The sequence below is a fragment of the Phyllopteryx taeniolatus genome, chromosome 5 (assembly GCF_024500385.1).
Source record: "Phyllopteryx taeniolatus isolate TA_2022b chromosome 5, UOR_Ptae_1.2, whole genome shotgun sequence".
Lineage (NCBI taxonomy): Eukaryota > Metazoa > Chordata > Actinopteri > Syngnathiformes > Syngnathidae > Phyllopteryx > Phyllopteryx taeniolatus.
In genome coordinates, this window is record NC_084506.1 from 8,183,551 (window position 1) to 8,203,488 (window position 19,938).

The 19,938-nt window shown below is 39.7% G+C and overlaps 4 protein-coding genes across 17 annotated transcripts in view; 2 read left to right on the forward strand and 2 right to left on the reverse strand.

Moving 5' to 3' along the window:
* The window catches only part of parp12a (poly (ADP-ribose) polymerase family, member 12a), an 18,305-nt gene extending 10,301 nt beyond the window's left edge, over positions 1-8,004 (reverse strand). The window contains exons 1-2 of one of the 6 annotated variants that reach the window (XM_061772395.1): positions 7,874-8,004; positions 5,474-5,711 (exon numbers count right to left, since the gene is read on the reverse strand). Coding sequence is in view for 4 of the 6 variants with exons in the window: in XM_061772393.1 (XP_061628377.1) it covers positions 5,422-5,744 (323 nt within the window). In the remaining 2 variants the exon portion in view is untranslated. Of the gene's footprint in view, positions 1-4,951; positions 5,074-5,421; positions 5,916-7,873 lie in introns of those variants that run through there. The other 5 variants (XM_061772396.1, XM_061772393.1, XM_061772391.1 and 2 more) reach the window with 5 other exon arrangements.
* Positions 1,279-4,570, forward strand: LOC133477569 (splicing factor 3A subunit 2-like). 2 transcript variants are annotated; one of them, XM_061772407.1, is made up of 4 exons: positions 1,279-1,390; positions 2,049-2,094; positions 2,200-2,687; positions 4,149-4,570. In XM_061772407.1, the coding sequence occupies exons 2-4, from the start codon at positions 2,079-2,081 to the stop codon at positions 4,179-4,181; spliced, it is 537 nt and encodes a 178-aa protein (XP_061628391.1). In that variant the 5' UTR covers positions 1,279-1,390; positions 2,049-2,078; the 3' UTR covers positions 4,182-4,570. The 2 variants fall into 2 exon arrangements, with proteins under 2 accessions (XP_061628391.1, XP_061628392.1); XM_061772408.1 differs by having other exon boundaries at positions 2,200-2,625.
* LOC133477568 (coiled-coil domain-containing protein 113-like) lies at positions 7,499-18,374 on the forward strand. 4 transcript variants are annotated; one of them, XM_061772405.1, is made up of 10 exons: positions 7,499-7,587; positions 11,185-11,302; positions 12,602-12,735; positions 12,821-12,961; positions 13,321-13,434; positions 13,704-13,796; positions 13,890-13,997; positions 15,680-15,835; positions 15,911-16,086; positions 17,464-18,374. In XM_061772405.1, the coding sequence occupies exons 3-9, from the start codon at positions 12,607-12,609 to the stop codon at positions 16,040-16,042; spliced, it is 873 nt and encodes a 290-aa protein (XP_061628389.1). In that variant the 5' UTR covers positions 7,499-7,587; positions 11,185-11,302; positions 12,602-12,606; the 3' UTR covers positions 16,043-16,086; positions 17,464-18,374. The 4 variants fall into 4 exon arrangements, with proteins under 4 accessions (XP_061628389.1, XP_061628388.1, XP_061628386.1 ...); XM_061772404.1 differs by lacking the exon at positions 7,499-7,587 and adding an exon at positions 8,108-8,321 and having other exon boundaries at positions 12,602-12,763; XM_061772402.1 differs by lacking the exon at positions 7,499-7,587 and adding an exon at positions 8,108-8,321 and having other exon boundaries at positions 12,602-12,961.
* Positions 16,988-19,938, reverse strand: part of srgap1a (SLIT-ROBO Rho GTPase activating protein 1a) — a 79,685-nt gene continuing 76,734 nt past the window's right edge. For 4 of the 5 annotated variants that reach the window (XM_061772384.1, XM_061772385.1, XM_061772386.1 and 1 more), the window contains one exon: positions 16,988-18,894. In XM_061772384.1, coding sequence (XP_061628368.1) covers positions 18,490-18,894 — 405 coding nt within the window. In that variant the 3' untranslated portion in view covers positions 16,988-18,489. The remainder of the gene's footprint in view (positions 18,895-19,938) is intronic. The other variant, XM_061772387.1, reaches the window with a different exon arrangement.

The following is a 19,938-nucleotide window of genomic DNA, read 5'->3' on the forward strand; positions in this document are numbered from 1 at the left end:
AAGCAGTTTTATTTGTAGTAAAAGTAAAATGCATTTGCGCTGCTTTCTGTGTATTTGCACTTTAAATACCAATGTTGATTGTGGTGACTGGCCAATAAGAATGGGACATGGAGTCCACTCTGCTCGGGACAATTCACCCTTATGGACTCCGTTTTTTGTTTTTACTTTCCAATTCACTTTGCATTGATCCTCTTTGTGTGCGCGTGCCGGTTGTACGTCCAATCATTTACAGTCAGATACTGTATCCGGCAAACTTGCGTTTCAATAATAATGAATTTGAAATAAGTGATATGATTCAGCTGAGAAGCAAAATAGAGATAACGTGGAGAGAATCTTTTTTTTTCTGTTCGAACACAAAACACCTACCGAAAATGCACCGCACCGTGGGTTACCTGTACCGGCCCACCACTACTGGCCAGGGAATGTGTTTGAGATTACATTAGCCACTTGCTGATTAAACAAAGAAATTGAATTGTTAGAATGCACTGTATTGCATGTAATGCTAACACAGTGGAACCTACAATGTTCGACATCCCATAAGTGGTACAATTTGGAGTTTTCAGAACATCCCATTAAAAAAACAACAACTCAATGAGCATCTTAAGTAATAGTTTTGCCTTTTCGGTCGTCTTTGTGCAGGGTTCGGTCCTCCGAGTTGGACATTTTGCGGTTTCAAATGGGGCAAAATGAACTTCCACACCACAACGCTTCAATGGTTGTTGTTTTTTTTTACTCAAAAGTATGATATTCTGCTGTTGCGTATATAGTGGCCAGCATCGAATGTTCACTTCATTCCCTACTTGCACTTTGTGCAGTTTTATCACCAGCTGTTGTTGTGCCCATTGTTCTCTCGCCACTCCCCTGGCAGGTCAACCCCTCTATCCAGTTTTCTCTCTCTATCAACCCTCTGTCCCTCGACCCTGGCCAAATCCAATGTCTTGATTTGCAACCTCCTCGGCCCTCAATCCCCGCTCGTCTGTTTACACGTTAGTGTCTCCCACCAGAGATGACTGGAGAAATGACACAATCGTTCCTCGATCGTGTCATTTCACGGAAACGGCAATTACAATTGTCACAAATCAATCGTCTTTGTGTCTGAATTATTCTCTCCTACAGGTGTACCTGATGAATTGTCCAGTCATTTCATACGTATTCTCCATGTTTCAACCCCTCCTTTAAAAGTAAACAATACTGCACATGGAAACAATGACATGACATTTTTATTTTTTTTAAACATGTTCCATTACGTGTAAACGTGAAACGAAGGGCGTGAGCGTTTAAAGGCTGGGCGCGGCTTCCAGGCATGTTTGTGTCACTCACATTGCTGCTGCTGCTGAATGCAGAAGACCAACAATTACTTAAGAGCTCCACACCGACTAAACAAGCAAAGGTGAGCATTTGGATAATTTTTAAGATAAATACTTATATACTATACTTAATTCATACTATGCATTTATCCAAAATGTCCGAAGTTAAGTAGTCAACGTGTTGGGATTAATGAGCGTCGTAGTTAGTGTTGTTGCGTAACATGAACTGTTTTAATATGACACATCATTATTCCTGATTCTGTCGCAAAAAATATTCCATAATATTGTTTAAACTAACAGTGCAAGTATACAAAAATGTATACCGATTTTAGGATTTTGCCACTGTTTTATTATTGGTCTTTTTTACATTAGTTTTTAGTAATTCTCTCTTTGATTATTGAAATTATCTGCCGTTTATTTTATTTTATTTTTTTACTTTTTTTAACATTAAAATTATTTTAGTCTTATTGTTTTTCAACTTTTATTACGTTTTAAATTTGTATTCTTTTTGGTGTTCTAATTTAGCTTGTATTTACTTATGTATGATTATTATTTTTTATTTGTAGTAGTTTTATTGTAATGGGTAACTTTTTTCTTCCTGTGTATTGACTAACATACTGGCAAAAATAAAATAAATAAATACACAGAAATACACAGATATATAAATAAAAATACACATTTATAAGTATAAAAAATAAGTATATAAAATATATATCTTACTCCATTTTTCTCTGTCTTTAGGGAACTTTCATTAACATCTGAAGTGTAACTATGTGGCCAAATCAAGGTATATTGTACATACAACTTTTTTTGTTTTTTTTGGGGGGGGGGGGCTATAAAATCGTGACTAACTGTTCCAATTTGTAAATATATATATATGTGTTTACATCAGGTCCATCCAACCCAGCCTTCCCTCCTGGCTACAACCCTTCATACCCCCCCTTTCCCCCAGCAGGAGTCTTTCCCCAGCCGCCAAGTCAACAGTACCTGCCCGTCCAGTATCCAACGGGTGTCAACCCACCCATGATACCCAACGCACCCCGGGTTGCGCCGCCTTACGTGGGGGGTCCGGGACCTCATTTCAACCCAGTTGCGCCTGGCGGGTACCTCGTAGCCCCCGTCGGAGGCGTCCACCCTGGAGCGTACCCGTGCTCCCAGAAAGGTTACCACCATTATAAGGGCAACTACCACAATAAGGGCTATCTCTACCATGGCGGGGTCAACCCAGTCTATCCCTTGAGCAGGGGGTTTGGCGGGGGCCTGACTGGCTTGGCCATGGGATTGGTGGCACATAAAGCCCACAAGAAGTTGAACAAGGGTAAGAAGCTGAAGAAGGTGCACAAGATGTACAAGCACGGTTACTACAAACATGGCGGCAAGGTGGGACTGACACCACTCTCACATAACGGCAAACTTTTTACATCAAGACCAACATTAAAATATAGTAGAACAGCAGGCTAAAGTGTTCAAGGCAAAGGTTTTCATCCTAAAAAGTAAAAAAAAAAAAAGCTTGGTGTGCAGCGGGCCCAAGTATTTCACAATTGCGGCATTAACCACGAAAGTGAACCAAGGTGTTCAACTTTAAATATAGAAGTGGAGTGGCGACTCATGCCAGACTGCCAATTGTGTCACTGGGCGTAGTTTTAGCCACACCTAAACAACAATCAGGAAAACTGAAATGATGAAAAAAAAACAGTTGAACACTATAGCGCCACTATTGTGCACTACATACCGGTAGTTCTCAGTCTGGGCACGTTTTCAGCAGTTATCTTCAAACGTGTACAGTATTTTAAAAAAAAAAAAAATCTCTGAATTCACTTTACAGATGAAATCAAATTCATCTTCAACTAGTCAGTGATTCTTTCGCGTGCCACTAGAAGGAGCTCACCTACCACAATGTGAGAATCACTGCAGTGGACCCTCCAAAGTGGAACAGCAAAAGTGGAGCAATTTGGGGTTGAACCACAATTCTCTCAAAGGAAAGCGTCTGGCAGCTCAGTACAATTGAATCAATACCGCAAGCTCTTCTAAAACTAGGTAACTTGGTCCCCTTACATTTTATCTTGTCAGGCATCTTCAAAGAGGGAAGTAGTTGTGATTAGTTGGAATTTTATTTCGTGCTATTTTACAGGGATTCATTTCCCCCCCCCACTTGTATGATAGTTAAAATCTGACTTTCAAGTTTTTTCCGACGGCACAGTTTGACCGTGTGACTGATTAATTTACTTAATATTATTTTCTATGGGAAAATTTGTGTGTCTGCCGTCTTGAAGTGGAGAGTAGTTTGTACTTATTTTAATTTTACTACTGTTTGTTTAACAGTGGTAACTTATTTTTTTTCCAACTGTATGACAGTTTAAAACATTACTTTTACAGTTAATTAAATATTATTTTGTTGGAAACAGTTTGACTCTGGTACAGAATGATGAATTATTTCCTATGGGAAAAACTGTTTGTGTGGTATCTCCATTTGTTTTTGTCCCATTTTACACTGGTTAAATTGATTTTACACTTGTGTGGCAGTTAAAAACATTACTTGTACAGTTAATAGTTACTGTTTTTGAGTTGGCAACAAGTTTGATCCTGCAACTCATGAATTCACGTTTACATTATTTCCACTGGGGACAATCTAAAACAAAAATCCATCAATTTAGAAGTCAGCTGGTGTCAAGGAGTGGATTATGTTTCATTTTGGAGGTTCCACTGTAACTTGCCATGTTAGTGAATTGTGATCCTCAGCGGCCTCGGAAAAATAAAACACTGACTTGCGCTAGATGATAAATTTGTTTTGTTTTCTCCTATTAACAATGCATTCACATGCTTACGAATCTTTCCCCACAGTACTCCTCCAGTAGCAGCAGCGACTCCGACTGAAGCCATCATTCAACTGTATGCCACCAGTCCCAAATAAAGTGGCCAACTGTTAAACGGCATCATGAAAATATACTTTAACAGCATTTCTGTATATATACTGTACTTGCATATAAAAATAAAGGGGCTAACTACTAAAAGGCATTATCAATGAATACTTGAACAGGATTTGTGGAATGACGCAGGTCACTATTTTACGGGCTATGTTTTGTTTTCATTCTAGAACGCTCTCTCTCGAGGCCTATTAACACTACCATGTCACAGCTACTGATTGTCATCCCACTGTGTTATGAAAGTGCAGAATGTTTCTTCAATGCGTGGTTGTCGTTTTTTAAAACACCCTCCAAAATGGTTATTTGCTATAATAAATGCAATAAAAAAACACAAATGTTCCTCATCTGTGCTGTTATTTAAAGTCTCTATTTTCATTTCCATAAACTGCAATAATGTAGTTACTTTAGTTCTGTAGTTCAATTCAAAAAGGAAAACTTCTATATTATATACATTAACTACACACAGAGTGAAATATGTCAGGATTCTATTTTGTTATAATTTAATTATACCTTACAGCTAACAAAAACGCCAAATTCACTATCAAGGAATTGGAATGTTACATAAGAAACAATAAAAATGATTTTTAATACAGAGACTAGGAATTGGCCTTCTGAAAAGCATTTTCCTATGAGCTTAAATGCACCAAAGTCATTTTCATGTTTTGATTCAAAATACATTCAAAACATTTGAAGGTAGGTGCTGAAAACATGCTTGCTTGCCTTGCTCGGAGTTGTTGTGTGTTGGTCTCCCCACGAGAAGTTAAAAGTTTAACCATAACCAAGGCAGACACTGAGCACAGAGCGGATGAGCAAACGGACAAACCCACACAGTCCTGCAGCTCGAGGGCGGACCTTATTTTTAGGGTGCTATGATGATATTTCTATGGTGCCATGATGTAATCCAATGTATTTTGTAAAGTAGCCGCATCACATTGTACAATTTGTCGTTGTAAATATTTGTGTTTGTTTTCTGTTCCGAGGTTCCTTCCTTAGAGGGACCTTTCCCCTGCCACTGTCACAAAATGCATGTTCATGTGGGGTTAAATTGGTTTCTTTATATACTTTATCCTGCGCGCCCAGAAATCATCACTTTTCATCACAATTTTGTTCAAATAAACTTTATATATATATATATATATATATATAAATGATACACAATAGTATAAAACATCTGCCAAGCATCGACTCACCCAAACATACAGGCCCCCAACACATAAAACTTGCAAAGGTGCAAATTCTCACACTGGAGACAGGCGCCAGGTCTCTTCTGGCAGATCCGTAGAGACGTTTTGGCCACGATCACAGAGTCCTGGCTCAATATTTGACCTGCACCGACGGCCAGGACGCCTTTCTTCACTGCTATTCGGGCTTCGTCCGAAAGAACGCGCTGAAGGACTGACGCCCCAACACCAGTAAACCTCTGCTCCAATTTCTGTCTCAGGACTCTGAACTCCGAACTGCCTTGGTCGTCACACAAAGTCTGCATGATGAAATTAGACAGTTGTGTTGTCATCTCGGCGGAGATTTGTGGAATATTCCAACGGTATTACGGTCTCCCAACCTTTAAAGGTGGTGGTGGTTTTCTTTTCAAGGAAACGAAAGTGAAACACGTGATTCAACTACGCCAGTCTCAAACTGCGGTCAAGCCAGCCGCCACTCGAAAAGTAGCAGCCAAGCCAGCCGCCCCAAATTTTGTTCATACTAGGCATTACGGTAATAGGTCGCCAACTCGCGGCGAAGCCACCTTCAAAATAAAAGCTGCCCAATAATACGGACGTCAGTGCTCTTCGGTTTAGGAATGCAACCGGCAAAGTTAATTTGAATCTTGAAATACATTACATACATACATTAAAAAATGTACTTTATTTGATATCTTAGGAAAAATAAATGGTAATGGACTCCACTTATATAGCGCTTTATCTACATCATCACAGTGCTTTACAAAGCCTCACATTCACACACACATTCAGAAACCAACGGGCGACTGCTGCCAGGCCCACCGGGAGCAAATTAGGGTTCAGAGTCTTGCCCAAGGATACTTCGACATGCGGACAGTCGTAGCAGGCATTCGAACCTGTTCTACCTACCGAGCCAAAGCCAGCCCAACATAATCCCATTGGTATCGCAAGACAAGTCCAGGTCTGTGTGACAGACCACCAAGGACTCCACGAAAAGAGGTTTGACGAAGATCTGATATTGTATTTCAAAATAAAAATCTCTGAAAACTGCATATGTTGCTTTCATTACCCCTGACTGAAAAAATATATTTCACTGTCATGATCACCTGTAGTGTAGTGTAGTGTCCCCCAGAACTGGTCTGGTGTGATAACTAACAGATTTTGTTTAAATAATTTTTGAAATCCGTGATCATGACAGTGAAATATACCAATTTCAGTGGACTTTTATTTTGAAATGCCACATCAGATTTTGATGGGACCTCTTTTGTTGCAGACCTGGTGTGGTGTAGTGTCCCCCAGAAATGGTCTGGTGTTGTGATAACAGATTTTTATTTAAAGAATTTTTGAAATCCGTGATCATGACAGTGAAATATACCAATTTCAAGTCTTTTATTTTGAAATGCCACATCAGATTTTGATGGGACCTCTTTTGTTGCAGACCTGGGGAGATGTAGTGTCCCCCAGAACTGGACCGGTGTTGCGATATCTCATTAAAAAGATTTAACATATTTTCTTCAGTCACGGGTAATGAAAGCAACATATGCAGTTTTCAGAGATTTTTATTTTGAAATACAATATCAGATCTTCATCAAACCTCTTTTCGTGGAGTCCTTGGTGGTCTGTCACACAGACCTGGACTTGTCTTCCGATACCAATGGGATTATGTTGGGGTGGCTTTGGCTCGGTAGGTAGAACAGGTTCGAATCCCTGCTACGACTGTCCGCAGGTCGAAGTGTCCTTGGGCAAGACACTGAACCCTAATTTGCTCCCAGTGGGCATGGCAGCGCCTCGCATGGCAGCAGTCGCCCGTTGGTTTCTGAATGTGTGTGTGAATGTGAGGCTTTGTAAAGCGCTTTGGCCACTGTGATGATGTAGATAAAGCGCTATCTACGTGCAGTCCATTGCCATTTATTTTTCCTAAAATATCAAATAAAGTACATTTTTTAATGTATGTATGTATGTATGTAATGTATCTCAAGATTCAAATTAACTTTGCTGGTTGCATTCCTTAAGCGAAGAGCACTGACGTCCGTATTAGTGGTAAGCTTTTATTTTGAAGGTGGCTTCGCCGCGAGTTGGCGACCTATTACCGTAATGCCTCGTAGGAACAAAATTAGGGGCGGCTGACTTGACTGCTACTTTACGAGTCGAGGCTGGCTTGACCGCAGTTGCCTACAGGTATGAGTCTCATTGCTCTTCGTTGCAATCATTGATCGAGAGCTAGCATCTTTGCAATTACAATAAAAGAGATATACCAATGGTATTCTCCGTGGCGCCATGAAGACGGAAATCGAGACAAACAAAACTAATTTGTGTATTTTTTTTAATTACTTTTTTTAATGGTCGTACGTGAACATGAATGTGTAACAACGATTGCGCAATACGCCAACAAAAACTATTCGACGAGTGTTGTGTAGGACTAGCCAGCGCATAAAGTCGTAAAAAGGCTGGACACTCAACTCACCGTACTGGTTAAATCGGCGTGACATGGTTTAAGGGCACCGTGTTGTCACCAAATGTCTCCCATTTCCCCCATCGCTCACATTCAATTGCTTTCACGAGCAACTCCTATTAGAAGTACTTCCGTGTTGGCTGCGATGACGTGCCAATAAAGTTTTAAAGTACTGCACACGAAAACCGTGTAAAAAGGAACGTATTGAATATACAAATGCACTTTGCATATTGGTAGAGCTAATGTGACAGTAAATACAATTATCAGGCGGGTAGCGGGAGGTTTGGAGCATAATGGTGCCGAAGCAACTTCAATATAGATGAAAAAATAAAAATAAAAAGTAGCCATAGCAACCACCGCACTGTGTCGTAGCAACCAAGGAGGAAGGTCGAGACTTAATGGAAAAGAAAAGCCCACAAGAACGACAAGAAGGCGTCTATGCACGTATCCAACTGCTACAGTAAATAAACACTTGATACAATCAGTTTGAATTAGAAGATAGTCAAATGTGGACGTTTTCTCCAGACTTTAGCCATACGAAAGCTAATGCTAACTAACCTCGGCTCCCATGTTGGAATCGTATCAACTGTTTTCATCATGATAACTTTAAATAGTGACTCCCCCTTGTCAGCAAACTGCCTTGTAGACATCTTCTCGCACTCGTAAAATACGATATTGAATTAGTTTTTCATTATTTGATATGATTTTAAAATACTAAAAGGAAGTAACGAAGTACAAATACTTAGTTACTGTACTGTAGATTTTTCAGGTATCTAAATTTATTCTTCTTTTCTTTTCGGCTTGTCCCAAAGCATGTCATCCTTTTCCATCTAAGCCTATCTTCTTCAGACCCTTTCCAAAAATGTTTGAATATCATGGAAACGTTTATTTATTTCTATAATTAGATTCAAAAACTTTAACTTTCATAGATTATTGAGTCAGGGCTCACAATTTAAACCATTTCAAGTATTTATTTTTTGTTTTTACATAATTTGGACCAGCTCATAAAACCCATGAAATCAGGAATTCAAAAAATTAGACTACCGTGAAGAAATCAGCCCAAATTTTGCAGGCCATAAATGTTTTAAACTGAGTGTCACACACTAATCATCTACTGAACTCAGAGCACCTGCACAGGTTGCCCCAGGTGTCATGAAATTGCATCAGTTTGGTCCAAGGTGCCTTTCATTCGGCAATCAAGGTCCAAGGGTTTGGAGGAAGACGGGTGAAGAACAGAACTCAAGCTGCTTGAGGTCCAATGTGAAATATCCACAGTCAGTCATGATTTGGGGCGCAATGTCCAGTGCAGGTGTTGGTAAACTGCTTTCTTAAATCCCAGGTCACCGTAATAATCTACCAAAATGTTTTAGAGGATTTCATGATTCCTTCTGCTGAGGATCTGTACGGAGAAGCACATTTCATCTGAAAGAAATCTGGGCTTCCACAACTCCCAGGCAATGCGTGGAATTGAAGCTGATTCTGGATCCATACTAGATTCTTGAATCTTCTCTGTTTGATAATCTGCTTCAAGATGATTGCTTCAATTCCACGGCGCAACGAGGCAGTCATTAAAGCAAAGGGATTCCCAACCAAGTATTGAAGATTAACATTTTGTTTTGAATGTACCATATTTTGATTGATTTAATGTGACCCTAATTTCTTCTTTTTTTTTCGACAAAAACTGAGAAGTAAATGGTGATTTATTTATTTTTTCCCTCACAGTATTAAAATTTTTTGAATTCCTGATTTCTTGGGTTTTTTCAGATAGAAACCCAAATTATGTAAAAAAATAAACAAATAAATACTTGAAATTGTTTAAATTGTGGGCCCTGAATCTATAATCTATGAAAGTTTAACTTTTTGAATGGAATTACGGAACTAAATAAACCTTTTCCATTCAGATTTTTTGGAAAGGGTCTCGAACACCAACTGCCCTCATGTCTCCCCCTCACTACATCGATCAACCTTGTCTTTGGTCTTCTCGAGCTCTTTTGCCTGGCAGCTCCATCCTCATCATCCTTCTACCAATATACTCACTCTCCTTTGGATGTGTCCAAACCATCGAAGTCTGCTCTCTCTAACTTTGTCTGCACAATATCTAACCTTGGCCGTCCCTCTGATGAGCTCATTTTTAATCCTGTCCAACCTGGTCACTCCTAGAGAGAATTTCAACATCTTCATTTCCATCATCTCCATTTGACAAAAGTGAAAATGTTCCTCGATTTCGGTGTCCAAAATCGCACGTTCATAGGTTTCGATGATTGAAAACTGTATGGATGTGATTAACTATTATTATTTTTGTTTAGGGTGAAGTTTGAAGTAATTCTAATGATGCGCTTTTTCTCGGTTTGGCCCTGAAAATGAGATGCCTCGAGCGGACACCGTCGTTGAAAAATCTGAAATTGGCCTGTTTAAAGATCACATTTTCGTCTAAAGTAATAAGAAACAGCCGGGCATTTTTAAAAAGAATTTTTTTAACCAAAGAAATGATAAATAGACTGCACTTATATAGCACTTTATCCACACCACCACAGTGACCAAAACGCTTTCGAAAGCCTTTCCATTCACCATGCAAGGTGCTGCCAGGCCCGCTGGGAGCAAATTAGGGTTCAGTGTCTTGCCCAACTGAACCACAGCTACCCAGAGTCAAAGCTTTTGGTCACACATTTCCTATTGATTTATATTGATTTGCGGATGTCAATTTGGGCCGATATGTGACATAAAATCCTTAATCCTTATCCAATTCTTACAAACCGGGGCTCATTGTACTCGTGTTTCTATCTAGATAATGTAATGAGATATTCCCCATCCATGGCCTCATTTAAGAGAATTGTTTAATGTTGTTGACGCCCAAATTGACTTGTGGCCTATGTGTTATGTCTTGTGCCAGCGGCCAGCCTAAAGAACACCAGCTTCTGGCATTAAAAAATTCTTCTGGCATAAAATGTGTTTTTTGTTTTGTTTTTTTTCAGTCGTGAACATTATCTAATTTTGCATTTTTTTGATAGTCTGACTCAGTTGACAACATTAGCAAAGATGTAGACGCAAGTTTATTTGATAGCATTAAAATCTGAGCCAACACTAACTACAGTAGCTCTTGGTTTAGAAAAAAATAATAATAATAATTGTGCCCAGTTATCAAAAGAGGTATTGTATATTATTAACAGTAACAAAAAAATAAATACTTAAGAATGTTTTCATCAAACCTGTACTTTTACCAGAGTCTTTTTGTACAGAGTTCAAGTACTTTTTCCACCTCTGCAAGAGGTCAAGTTGTTAATTTGTGGGAGGCTTTTCACTGACTTGAATCACCTGTCCACTAGAAGTTCCAATGCAGCACTCTTGGCTGAGAATGAGCTGTTTGAAAGCTTTGTCATCCGCCTGGATCGACAGGACCCATTGACCCAGCCTGTGGCTGGAACCACCCAACTGGAGGACAGGGTAAACATATAGACTTACACTCTGCATACATAGCATTAGCAAAGCGCTAAATCATTTCTCTTCTTTGAGGAGCAGTTTTGTTCATCAGTTAGAGCGTCTGCCTCACAGTTCTGAGGACCGGGGTTCAATCCCCGGCCCCGCCTGTGTGGAGTTTGCATGTTCTCCCCGTGCCTGCGTGGGTTTTCTCCGGGTACTCCGGTTTCCTCCCGCATCCCAAAAACATGCATGGTAAGTTCATTGAAGACTCTAAATTGCCCGTAGGTGTGAATGTGAGTGCGAATGGTTGTTTGTTTATATGCGGCCTGCGATTGGCTGGCAACCAGTTCAGGGTGTACCCCGCCTCCTGCCCGATGACAGCTGGGATAGGCTCCAGCACGCCCGCGGCCCGAGTGAGGAGAAGCGGCTCAGAAAATGGATGGATGGAAGATTTTGTGGGTTGTATGACTGGAAGCCCAAATTATGAAAAAATAAACAAATAAATACTTGCAATTGTTTAAATTGTGGGCGCTGAATCTATAATATATGAAAGTTTGACTTTTTGAATGGAATTATGGAAATAAATAAACTTTTCCAAGATATTCAATTTTTTTGGAAAGGGTCTCTATATTATCACATCAACAGTCCTGTAATATTTGTGTTTACCTGTTTTTTTCCCTTAAAATTGGAAAGTCAAAATGTATTTATTCATTTTTTTTAAATTAATTTATCACATTAACTAATTGATTAATTTCTTTATTAAAAAAATAGTGAATTAAAGAAAAGTAAATAAAATAATTTTACATATACTGGACATTTTTTAGGCAAGTTAGTTAATTTAGTTATTTTACGTTGAATTTTATAGTAGTATTTTGGACCAGTTAAATGAGCTTTCACAGCACAGTGGGTGGGAACGTCCATCATAGAGTGGAGCACGGGGTCAAAATTTTGCTGATTAACTGATAAAGGTAGCACAAAGGCTCATTCATTGGTGCTTGCACCTTGAATTTTTTATTGTGGTTATATAGTTTGCAGTGCAACAGGAGGTGTTTCTATTTTATTTACTTTTTTAATTTGTGGAGCCAATTAGGTAATGGAATAATTACAATTCCTCATTCAGAACTGAACATTATTATCTTTGTAAATGTTTTTGATACAGCTCTTTATTATTCCTTATTAGATTGTATTTGTTTGCTTTTTGCAGATATTTAGATTGGTATTGTTGATGTAGATGCGGTCAAATCTTAAAATTCATAGTACATTCCTCACTCCTGATGGCCCAACATCACTTTGGATTCATTTGTGTATGTGCTGTCTTGTCAGGGTCAATGTTGGAGGCAGAGATCTCAGGGCAACTTGCTCGACAGCCTTCTACAGCTGACCTTGGGACAAAAACTGCACGTGGCACAAAGGGAAATAGCCGAGATGATAAGAGACCAGCAGAAAGACAAGGAGCGGTCCGAGAGAATTCTGAACAACTACAAGGTTAGTATGGCAAAGGAAAATAAACATTACATTTTCACCTCTGTGACTCCCTTTCAGGCCTCCCTCAAAGAAATTGATCTACAGCGAGCAGACATCCGCAGGGACAAGAATGACTTTGAACACAGATTCCTCAAACCATTGAAGAAGATGTCAGAAATGAAAGAACCACTAAAGTTACTCCAGTACATTAGGAGTAAGGTAAATGTATCAACCATATATCTCATGGGCGTTTATTTTTATGTATGTATATATATATATATATATATATATTCAGTATACTGTACATATATTGTATGTTTTTTTTTTTTTTACAAATAAATAGTTGCTGATGCTTGTGCAAGTTCAGGAAAATGTTGAACTTTGCAACGATGTATCCACTGCTAGTGGACTATATTGCAAACTATTAAATGGCAACGAAAACACAATCTCCATGGCAGAGCAAGCACAATCTTTTGACTGACATGGTCATTATAATGAAGAGGAGATTTCTGCTCTGTTTGTTAACCCTCCCCTCAATTTACAACCTCCTTGCCTTTTGCCTACTCTATGATATCAAGCAGGCCAGCCAGAGTGACAAGTTAAAACTGAAGATCCAAGGACTGAAGGAGAAGGAGAAGAGGCTCCAGCAGCAGCTGCAGGAGAAAAGAGAGCTGGGAAAAGCAGGACTCGAGGTGAGCATGGGTAATGGGAAGCGACATCCTTGGAGTGTTGAGTGTTGATAGTTAAACTACTGTGCAGTCTTTCCCAACCTTTATTGAACCAATTTGACATGAGAAGAGTCTCCTCTGTTATTTGTAGTAAATCAATAATATTCGGACTAATTAAGTGAAATTGGATAGTTTCATGCACATTAGTGTGCTGTGGAACAGTTAGTTGAATCACTCGAAGCGCTGTTTCACATAAAACTACATTACCTTCTACAATTGGCGTTTGGCTCCAGGACATTTTCTTGGAGTACAGCGAGCCGACAATCGACATCGAAGAACTCCAGGTCAAACATTTGCGAGCACAGCGTACCCTGAGCGCTCACAAGGTAGCTCACGTTTGTGTCAGTCTAAGTTATTTTACACAAGATTTTTCATCTACTGTTTGCCAAATGTGGGTTTGTGTGCATTCTTGTGGACAGGAGAAGCTTCAGCGTGTGACACAAGAGTTTGCACAGCTGAGCAGAGACATCACTAAACGGAAGGAGATGCTGGAGAAAATAGAAGAGGACATACTACTTGCTGAAGAGGTTGGACAACACATTCTTTTCAGCATTAATGGTCCAAAGTCAGCCAAATCCATCCATCAATTTTCTATAGCGCTTTTTGTGTCATGAGGGTCATGGGGTGAGCTGCAGCCAGCTGACTTTAGGCAAGAGGCACCCCCACCCACATTAAATCATGAGTCAACTTTGACTAACAACAATTTGTAGAAAGCCAAGTTCAATTTCACTGGCCACACCCATGCCTGATTATTGGCAGATTTGTACCTGATCTCAACTAGTAGTAGTGTCAGATCTCAAAAAGAAAATCAAGAACAAATGATAAACAAAGCGATTCAAATTTATATCAGTCTGGTGAAGGTTACAAAGCTCCCTGGGACACACCTGAACTCCATAAAATGAAATCCCGACAGCTTGAACGATTCCACAGGAAAACCGGACTAACCATCCACCTCCAATCTTACACCGACTACCTTCATCAATACAAAGATGCTCTCAATGCTTCTCGGCCCACCTACTCCAATCTCATCCAGTCCGACTCCAACAACCCCAAGGCTCTATTCTCCACAATAAATAAACTCATCAAACCCAGTGACCACACATCCAACTCCTTCATAAATGAAACATGTAAGTCCATCTTCTACCTTCAGGAAAAAACATAATACCATCTACAGCAACATGAGCACTTCCATCAGCGCCTCTGCCCGCCCTCCCTTCATCCTGACCCACCTCCTCCCACCACTCAGCCTCTAAGCTTCCTCTCCCCCCTGACCTCCACTGACCTCTCCAAACGTATGTCCAGTATGAAGACCACCTCAAATCATATCTCTCCTACCGTCAACAATTTATCAATGTTAACATCTCACTCACACCCACTCCCAAGACCACATCACTCTAGTCTTTCAGAAACTCTACTGGCTGAGAGAGAGAGAGAGAGGAAAAAACAACAACAACACAAAGATTTGTCTCATATTTGTACAAAAAATAAACACACATTTGATGATCCCCAAGACTTTTTGAGAAATCATCTGGGGACTGATAAGACCGAATTTCTGCTTTTTGGAAAAGGTTTCTTCTAGTGTAACAATAACACCTAAAAAGAATAATAATAAAAAGAACATCATGCCAACAGTTAACATTGTCGTGGCAGTCTAATGGTCTGGGGCTGCTTGGCCCATTCAGGACCTGGATGTGATGATTAATAGAACACCAAATTCTGCTGTCTACCAGAAAATCCTGCAGGTGAAGGTTTGGCCATCAGTTCGCGCACTCAAGCTCAAGTGCTCTTGGGTTATGCGGCAGGACAACCCAAATATTAAAATTGCTGTGATCTAAATCAGTCATCCAATCAAATCAGATCAATCAGAAATCAGGAAGGGGCAAATACTTGTACGTTTTCACAGCACTATATAGACAAACAACCATTCACATGCAAATTAATTGATGAGGCATATGCTGCCGCATGAGCATAAGCATCGAACCTTACTTTGAACTGGGAGTACAGAAATAAAGTTTTACATAAAAAAAAATTCCATAGCATAGTGTCCTGGCATGCAAAATGCAGTCACTTTTTATAATCCGTGCTGTAAATCCATTTTAAACGGGATTGTTGTTGTGAAGACAAGACTGTCAGACTCCTATCTTTTTAGAATGTGACTTTCCCTCATCTGCTCCCTGGCTTCTCCTCTCCCCACCTTTTCCTCCTGCAGGAGCGTTCAAAGGCTGAGGACCAGAACACGCAGCTGCGCCGCCAGATGTCCACTTACCAGGCACCCGACATCGCCCAGTATATGCACATCAAGGACATGCACAAGAGACTGCAGCAGAGGGTCCACACTTGGCAGAGGAAGGTTGGGATTGCCGAGGTAAACCGGTTCTGGGGGAAGCAAAATTAGGTTTCATCATTTTGTTTTACAACTTATCTGCTTTGCTCTCCCAAGATGACATCCAAGTCTAAAGCATGGAGCCAACACAGAGGCACTTCTGTCGTCAGTGCAGAAGCTGGAACAGTTGACAGCCAATGTCCAGATGCAGTGAAGCTGCCATACATAGCACAACATGGCAAATCTTAGCTTTAAAGAAGGACTTCCTGTGTTCATAAACATCAAAACCTCAGGTACATTTTAGTTGAACTAGTTTAACTGTGGAGTTTTGGGAATATTCAAAGGTGGGATACATGGGAATAAAGGGGAGGGGGAATTACAATTCATTTTTTTAGTTGTCAAAAACAGAAATGTAATAAACTAAAAATGAAAGAATTCAACTAAATTCATTTAAAAATTCAATTTAAAAAACATAAATTCAGAATAATGATTCACTATATTTTTAGATTTCTTTTCTTTTTATTTTAATTGAACAAAAACAATAGTGAATGAAATAAAACCCATTGTCCTAATTATCCCAACAGGAAATCTAAATAAATGTGTGTTCAGTGTAGTTGTTTTGAATCACTTTTAATTGAATTCATGGTCAACTACCTTACAAGTTTGTCATAAGCCATTCCCAGAATGTATTCGCTATTCCTCCCTACATGAAATTGCAATCAAGTATACAAATAAGATTGCATTTGTTGACAAAAAAATATCTCTATCATTATATGAAATCAAATATCACTGAGCAATGAGGAGTATTTCTATAAACGTGATTTTTTTTTTTTCTACTGAAATGTAAACCAGGTGAATGTTGTGACGTTTGTCTCTGTTTAATTTATTGAATTGATTTTCTTGCAGCAGCACACTGTAAAACATGTCTTTTAACTTTTACAGACAAAAACCTTCAAACCACAATGCATTTTCTTTGGCAAATCATTGTTTCTTTCTATAGTAATGATTGGGATATTTTTGTAATAACATTACCAACTGCAGAATATTACCAATATCCCAAATGTTCCACTGTGAAATGCTTTACTGTTAATAATGTATAAAAACATTTTTTTTTTCATATAGTGCAAAGTAAATACTGAACGAATAAAACAACAACTACATAAGTCATACAGTGGTGCAATGAAAGCAATGTCAGACTGGACAAACTATTTCATTTATTAGAAAGAAATCCTTTGAGGTTTATAAGCCCTCAAGCATCTCTTTTATGTTGTTACATGCCTTATCTACATTTACATACTTAAATGTGCAGTGGGTGAGCTGCTCAAGTCTAGAAATGTTGTCATTTAACTCTCGAGTATGGCATCATCACACGTATTCGTGCGTGTGTCTTCTCAGCATACGGAGACTGGATAAATACATGAATGAATTTCCAGAGACATCTTTGAAGGCACTTTCACAATTACATATGTCATTTCAGTATGGCAAAAGCACTTTTTGTCCACAGGGTTGCTCGCTCATTGTACATCGTTTGCTTTCTAGTCTATATCAGTTCTACTCAGAAACACAAAATAAAGATTACAAAAATAATGAGTTAGTAAAACTATTTCACTTTTCCTGAATATACACGCACGATTTCTGTCGAGCCAGTGAGACTTTTTTTTTTTTTTTAGGTCCATGTGACACCTGTGAGTCTCCGTGAAGAGGAACTAGAGTAAATACATCCTTCGGAGGGTCCACATCCATGCTTCAACTTCGTGTCTTTGGCTATGATGCCAACTTAGCTACACCTTTGCATTCCACATCGTATTGATTGCATACTGTATTTCATCTACGATAGCAATATTCGGCTAACAGGTGACATTTCAGTATGAACCTAAAATGCACTGTAAACCTTTATAGGTAACTTATTCTAAGCTTTTCAACGTACTGTAGTATACATGTCCAACTGTTCAGCCACTTTTTGTAAGTACTTCAGGAGATGTCTACAAAAGTATCATGCTGAGATATAGTTCATCATGAAGTAGTGGTTTTCTCCAACTGTCCAAAAGCAATATAGCTACTGCACCACACACCAAAATGACACCAGTTGCACTTCACATCAATGATTCAAATCTCAACAGAGTACCGCAAAGTTAATCAGGTCAAGCAGCACTTCACTTCTCATCACAGCAGCTTTGTAATGGCAAGGTAGCATTCACAACACTTCAACGGAGAGGCTAGCTAGGTAAAAACACTCCAGATTGTGGTCGTCTGGTTTCTTGCCTGACTGATAAACATTATATGCGCCGTGATGTGTCCACTTCTTACAACCTCTAACCTAACTAGTGGATACTTTCTATGCTGTGCTAAGGGAAGCCTTTGTGATTTGTTGTTGAAGTTGATACCAAACGTATCACACAATAAGTCTTGTCTGACTGTGGGGACTGAAATTACAGCTGTCTTTATTTTTCTAACTGTGACAATATCTTCCACTATATAGAGCAGTGGTGGGGAATCTAGGGTGCATGTGCCACATACAGCCTGCAAGAGCATTGGATTCGGCCTGCCATGCAATTCTAAAAACACAAACCTCAGAGGAATTGTTTGGAGGAAAAAAGTTCCAAACGTTTGACCATTTGATAAAGTATCTGCTACGTGTATTCTGCAGCCCCAGTGGATGTTGCTGGTTGGAGGCCCATTCTTTTGCATTTCAAACATTACATGGTGCAGGATTTGTCCAAAGGATCCTGGGGCAACGTAGCAGGAGGTTGCGATACCTGACCGACCTTGGGTAGGACCATCGGTTTGGGTCTCAAAGCGGGCGGCCTGAGCTGCACGCCCATGCGGGGCGCCACCGCGGGTTTGAAGGTGCTCATGCTGTCGTTGGTCGAGCCGGTGCTGCGGCGGAACGGCGGCTCCGTGTTGGCGGTAGACCTCAACATGACTCCGTGTATGGGGGGGCCGAGGGACTCGCTGGAGCTGGCCGGCGTGGGGCCGCCGCCGCCCGGGGCTTGCCTCTGCTCCAAAGTGTCGAGCACCACGTCAGGGGCGTGCTTGGCCGAGCTCTGGCGCTCCAATTCACGCAGCTCATTTAGAGCAGTGTTCATAGTTTCTTCTATGTCCTGCGGGAGACAAAAAGAATGTGTATGACGGAGGGAGCAAAGGATGGCTGATGGAAAGATGATAGAAGCTGGGCCAATATCATTATAAAGTGCCTTTGGTGTCTTCATCAGACTCACTCAATCATGAAAATCAGAGGTGGGACGTAACGACTTCATTACTGTACTGAAGTAGATATTTCAGGTATCTCCTTTTTAACTTTTACTCCCTACTTTCTGAACAAATATCTGTCCTTTCTACTCCTTAAATTTTTGAAATTAGCTCGTTACTTTTAAAACCTTGTAAAGTTAGCGACGACGAGACGCAAAAAACATCTGGAAGTAACTGAGTCGTGCGCATTGATCACAGACATCGCTAATACTTTGAGCCACGTACCTACGGCAAAGCTAAGCTAGTGGGGGCAAAGTGTCGGCGCATTCTATTTTTGTGGATGGTATGGTCGGAAAACCAAAACAACTCCGAACTAAAGAAAAAGCCTTACATTGGTAAGAATATTTTTTGGCTGTTTTTCAAAAGTGCTGCAATGCTTTGGGTGAACCACGTCAGTTTTTTTAGAAAGCTAGCTTTTTGAAGTGTAACTCACAGGCAGTAAATTGTCACGTTTGAGCCTTGACATAAAATTTCCAACACATTCGTTTGCCCATGGCCAAAACAAAAGAGTAAAAATCTCAAACTGAAAATAGTCATAATTTCCTCCTTTTTAACTTTTTAGTCAGCCCCCTGCCCCCTTTTGGCAGGGGGGGGGGGGGGGGGGCATACGTTTCAAACAAATGTAGTTTTTTAAAAAAACAATTATTTGTGACTGTATAACTTTATTTTAATAGTGTGCTCGTATTTTCACTTAAGCCTACATTTTTATTTTTGTTTGTTTTGTCTATTGTTGTCCCCAGAGAATGCTGCCAATCAATGTCACTATATTAATTTTATTATTGGGCTGAGAAATGTCGATTTACTTTTTTACTTAAGTCCCTTTGTATGTTTATACTTTTGTAATTCTACTCAAGTAAGGGAGTGGCTTCAGTACTTTTACCAGAGTTGTTTTTATG

What these genes read in the sequence shown, in the direction of transcription:
- LOC133477569 (XM_061772407.1), top strand. An exon ending in ACTACAAACATGGCGGCAAG is followed by an intron (nt 2,688 to 4,148) that starts GTGGGACTGACA and finishes CTTTCCCCACAG; the next exon opens with TACTCCTCCAGTAGCAGCAG.
- LOC133477568 (XM_061772402.1), top strand. Translation starts at nt 8,260, where the DNA reads ATGGAAAAGAAAAGCCCACAAGAACGACAAGAAGGCGTCTATGCACGT. An exon ending in TCCAGTACATTAGGAGTAAG is followed by an intron (nt 12,962 to 13,320) that starts GTAAATGTATCA and finishes TATGATATCAAG; the next exon opens with CAGGCCAGCCAGAGTGACAA. An exon ending in ACATACTACTTGCTGAAGAG is followed by an intron (nt 13,998 to 15,679) that starts GTTGGACAACAC and finishes TTCCTCCTGCAG; the next exon opens with GAGCGTTCAAAGGCTGAGGA.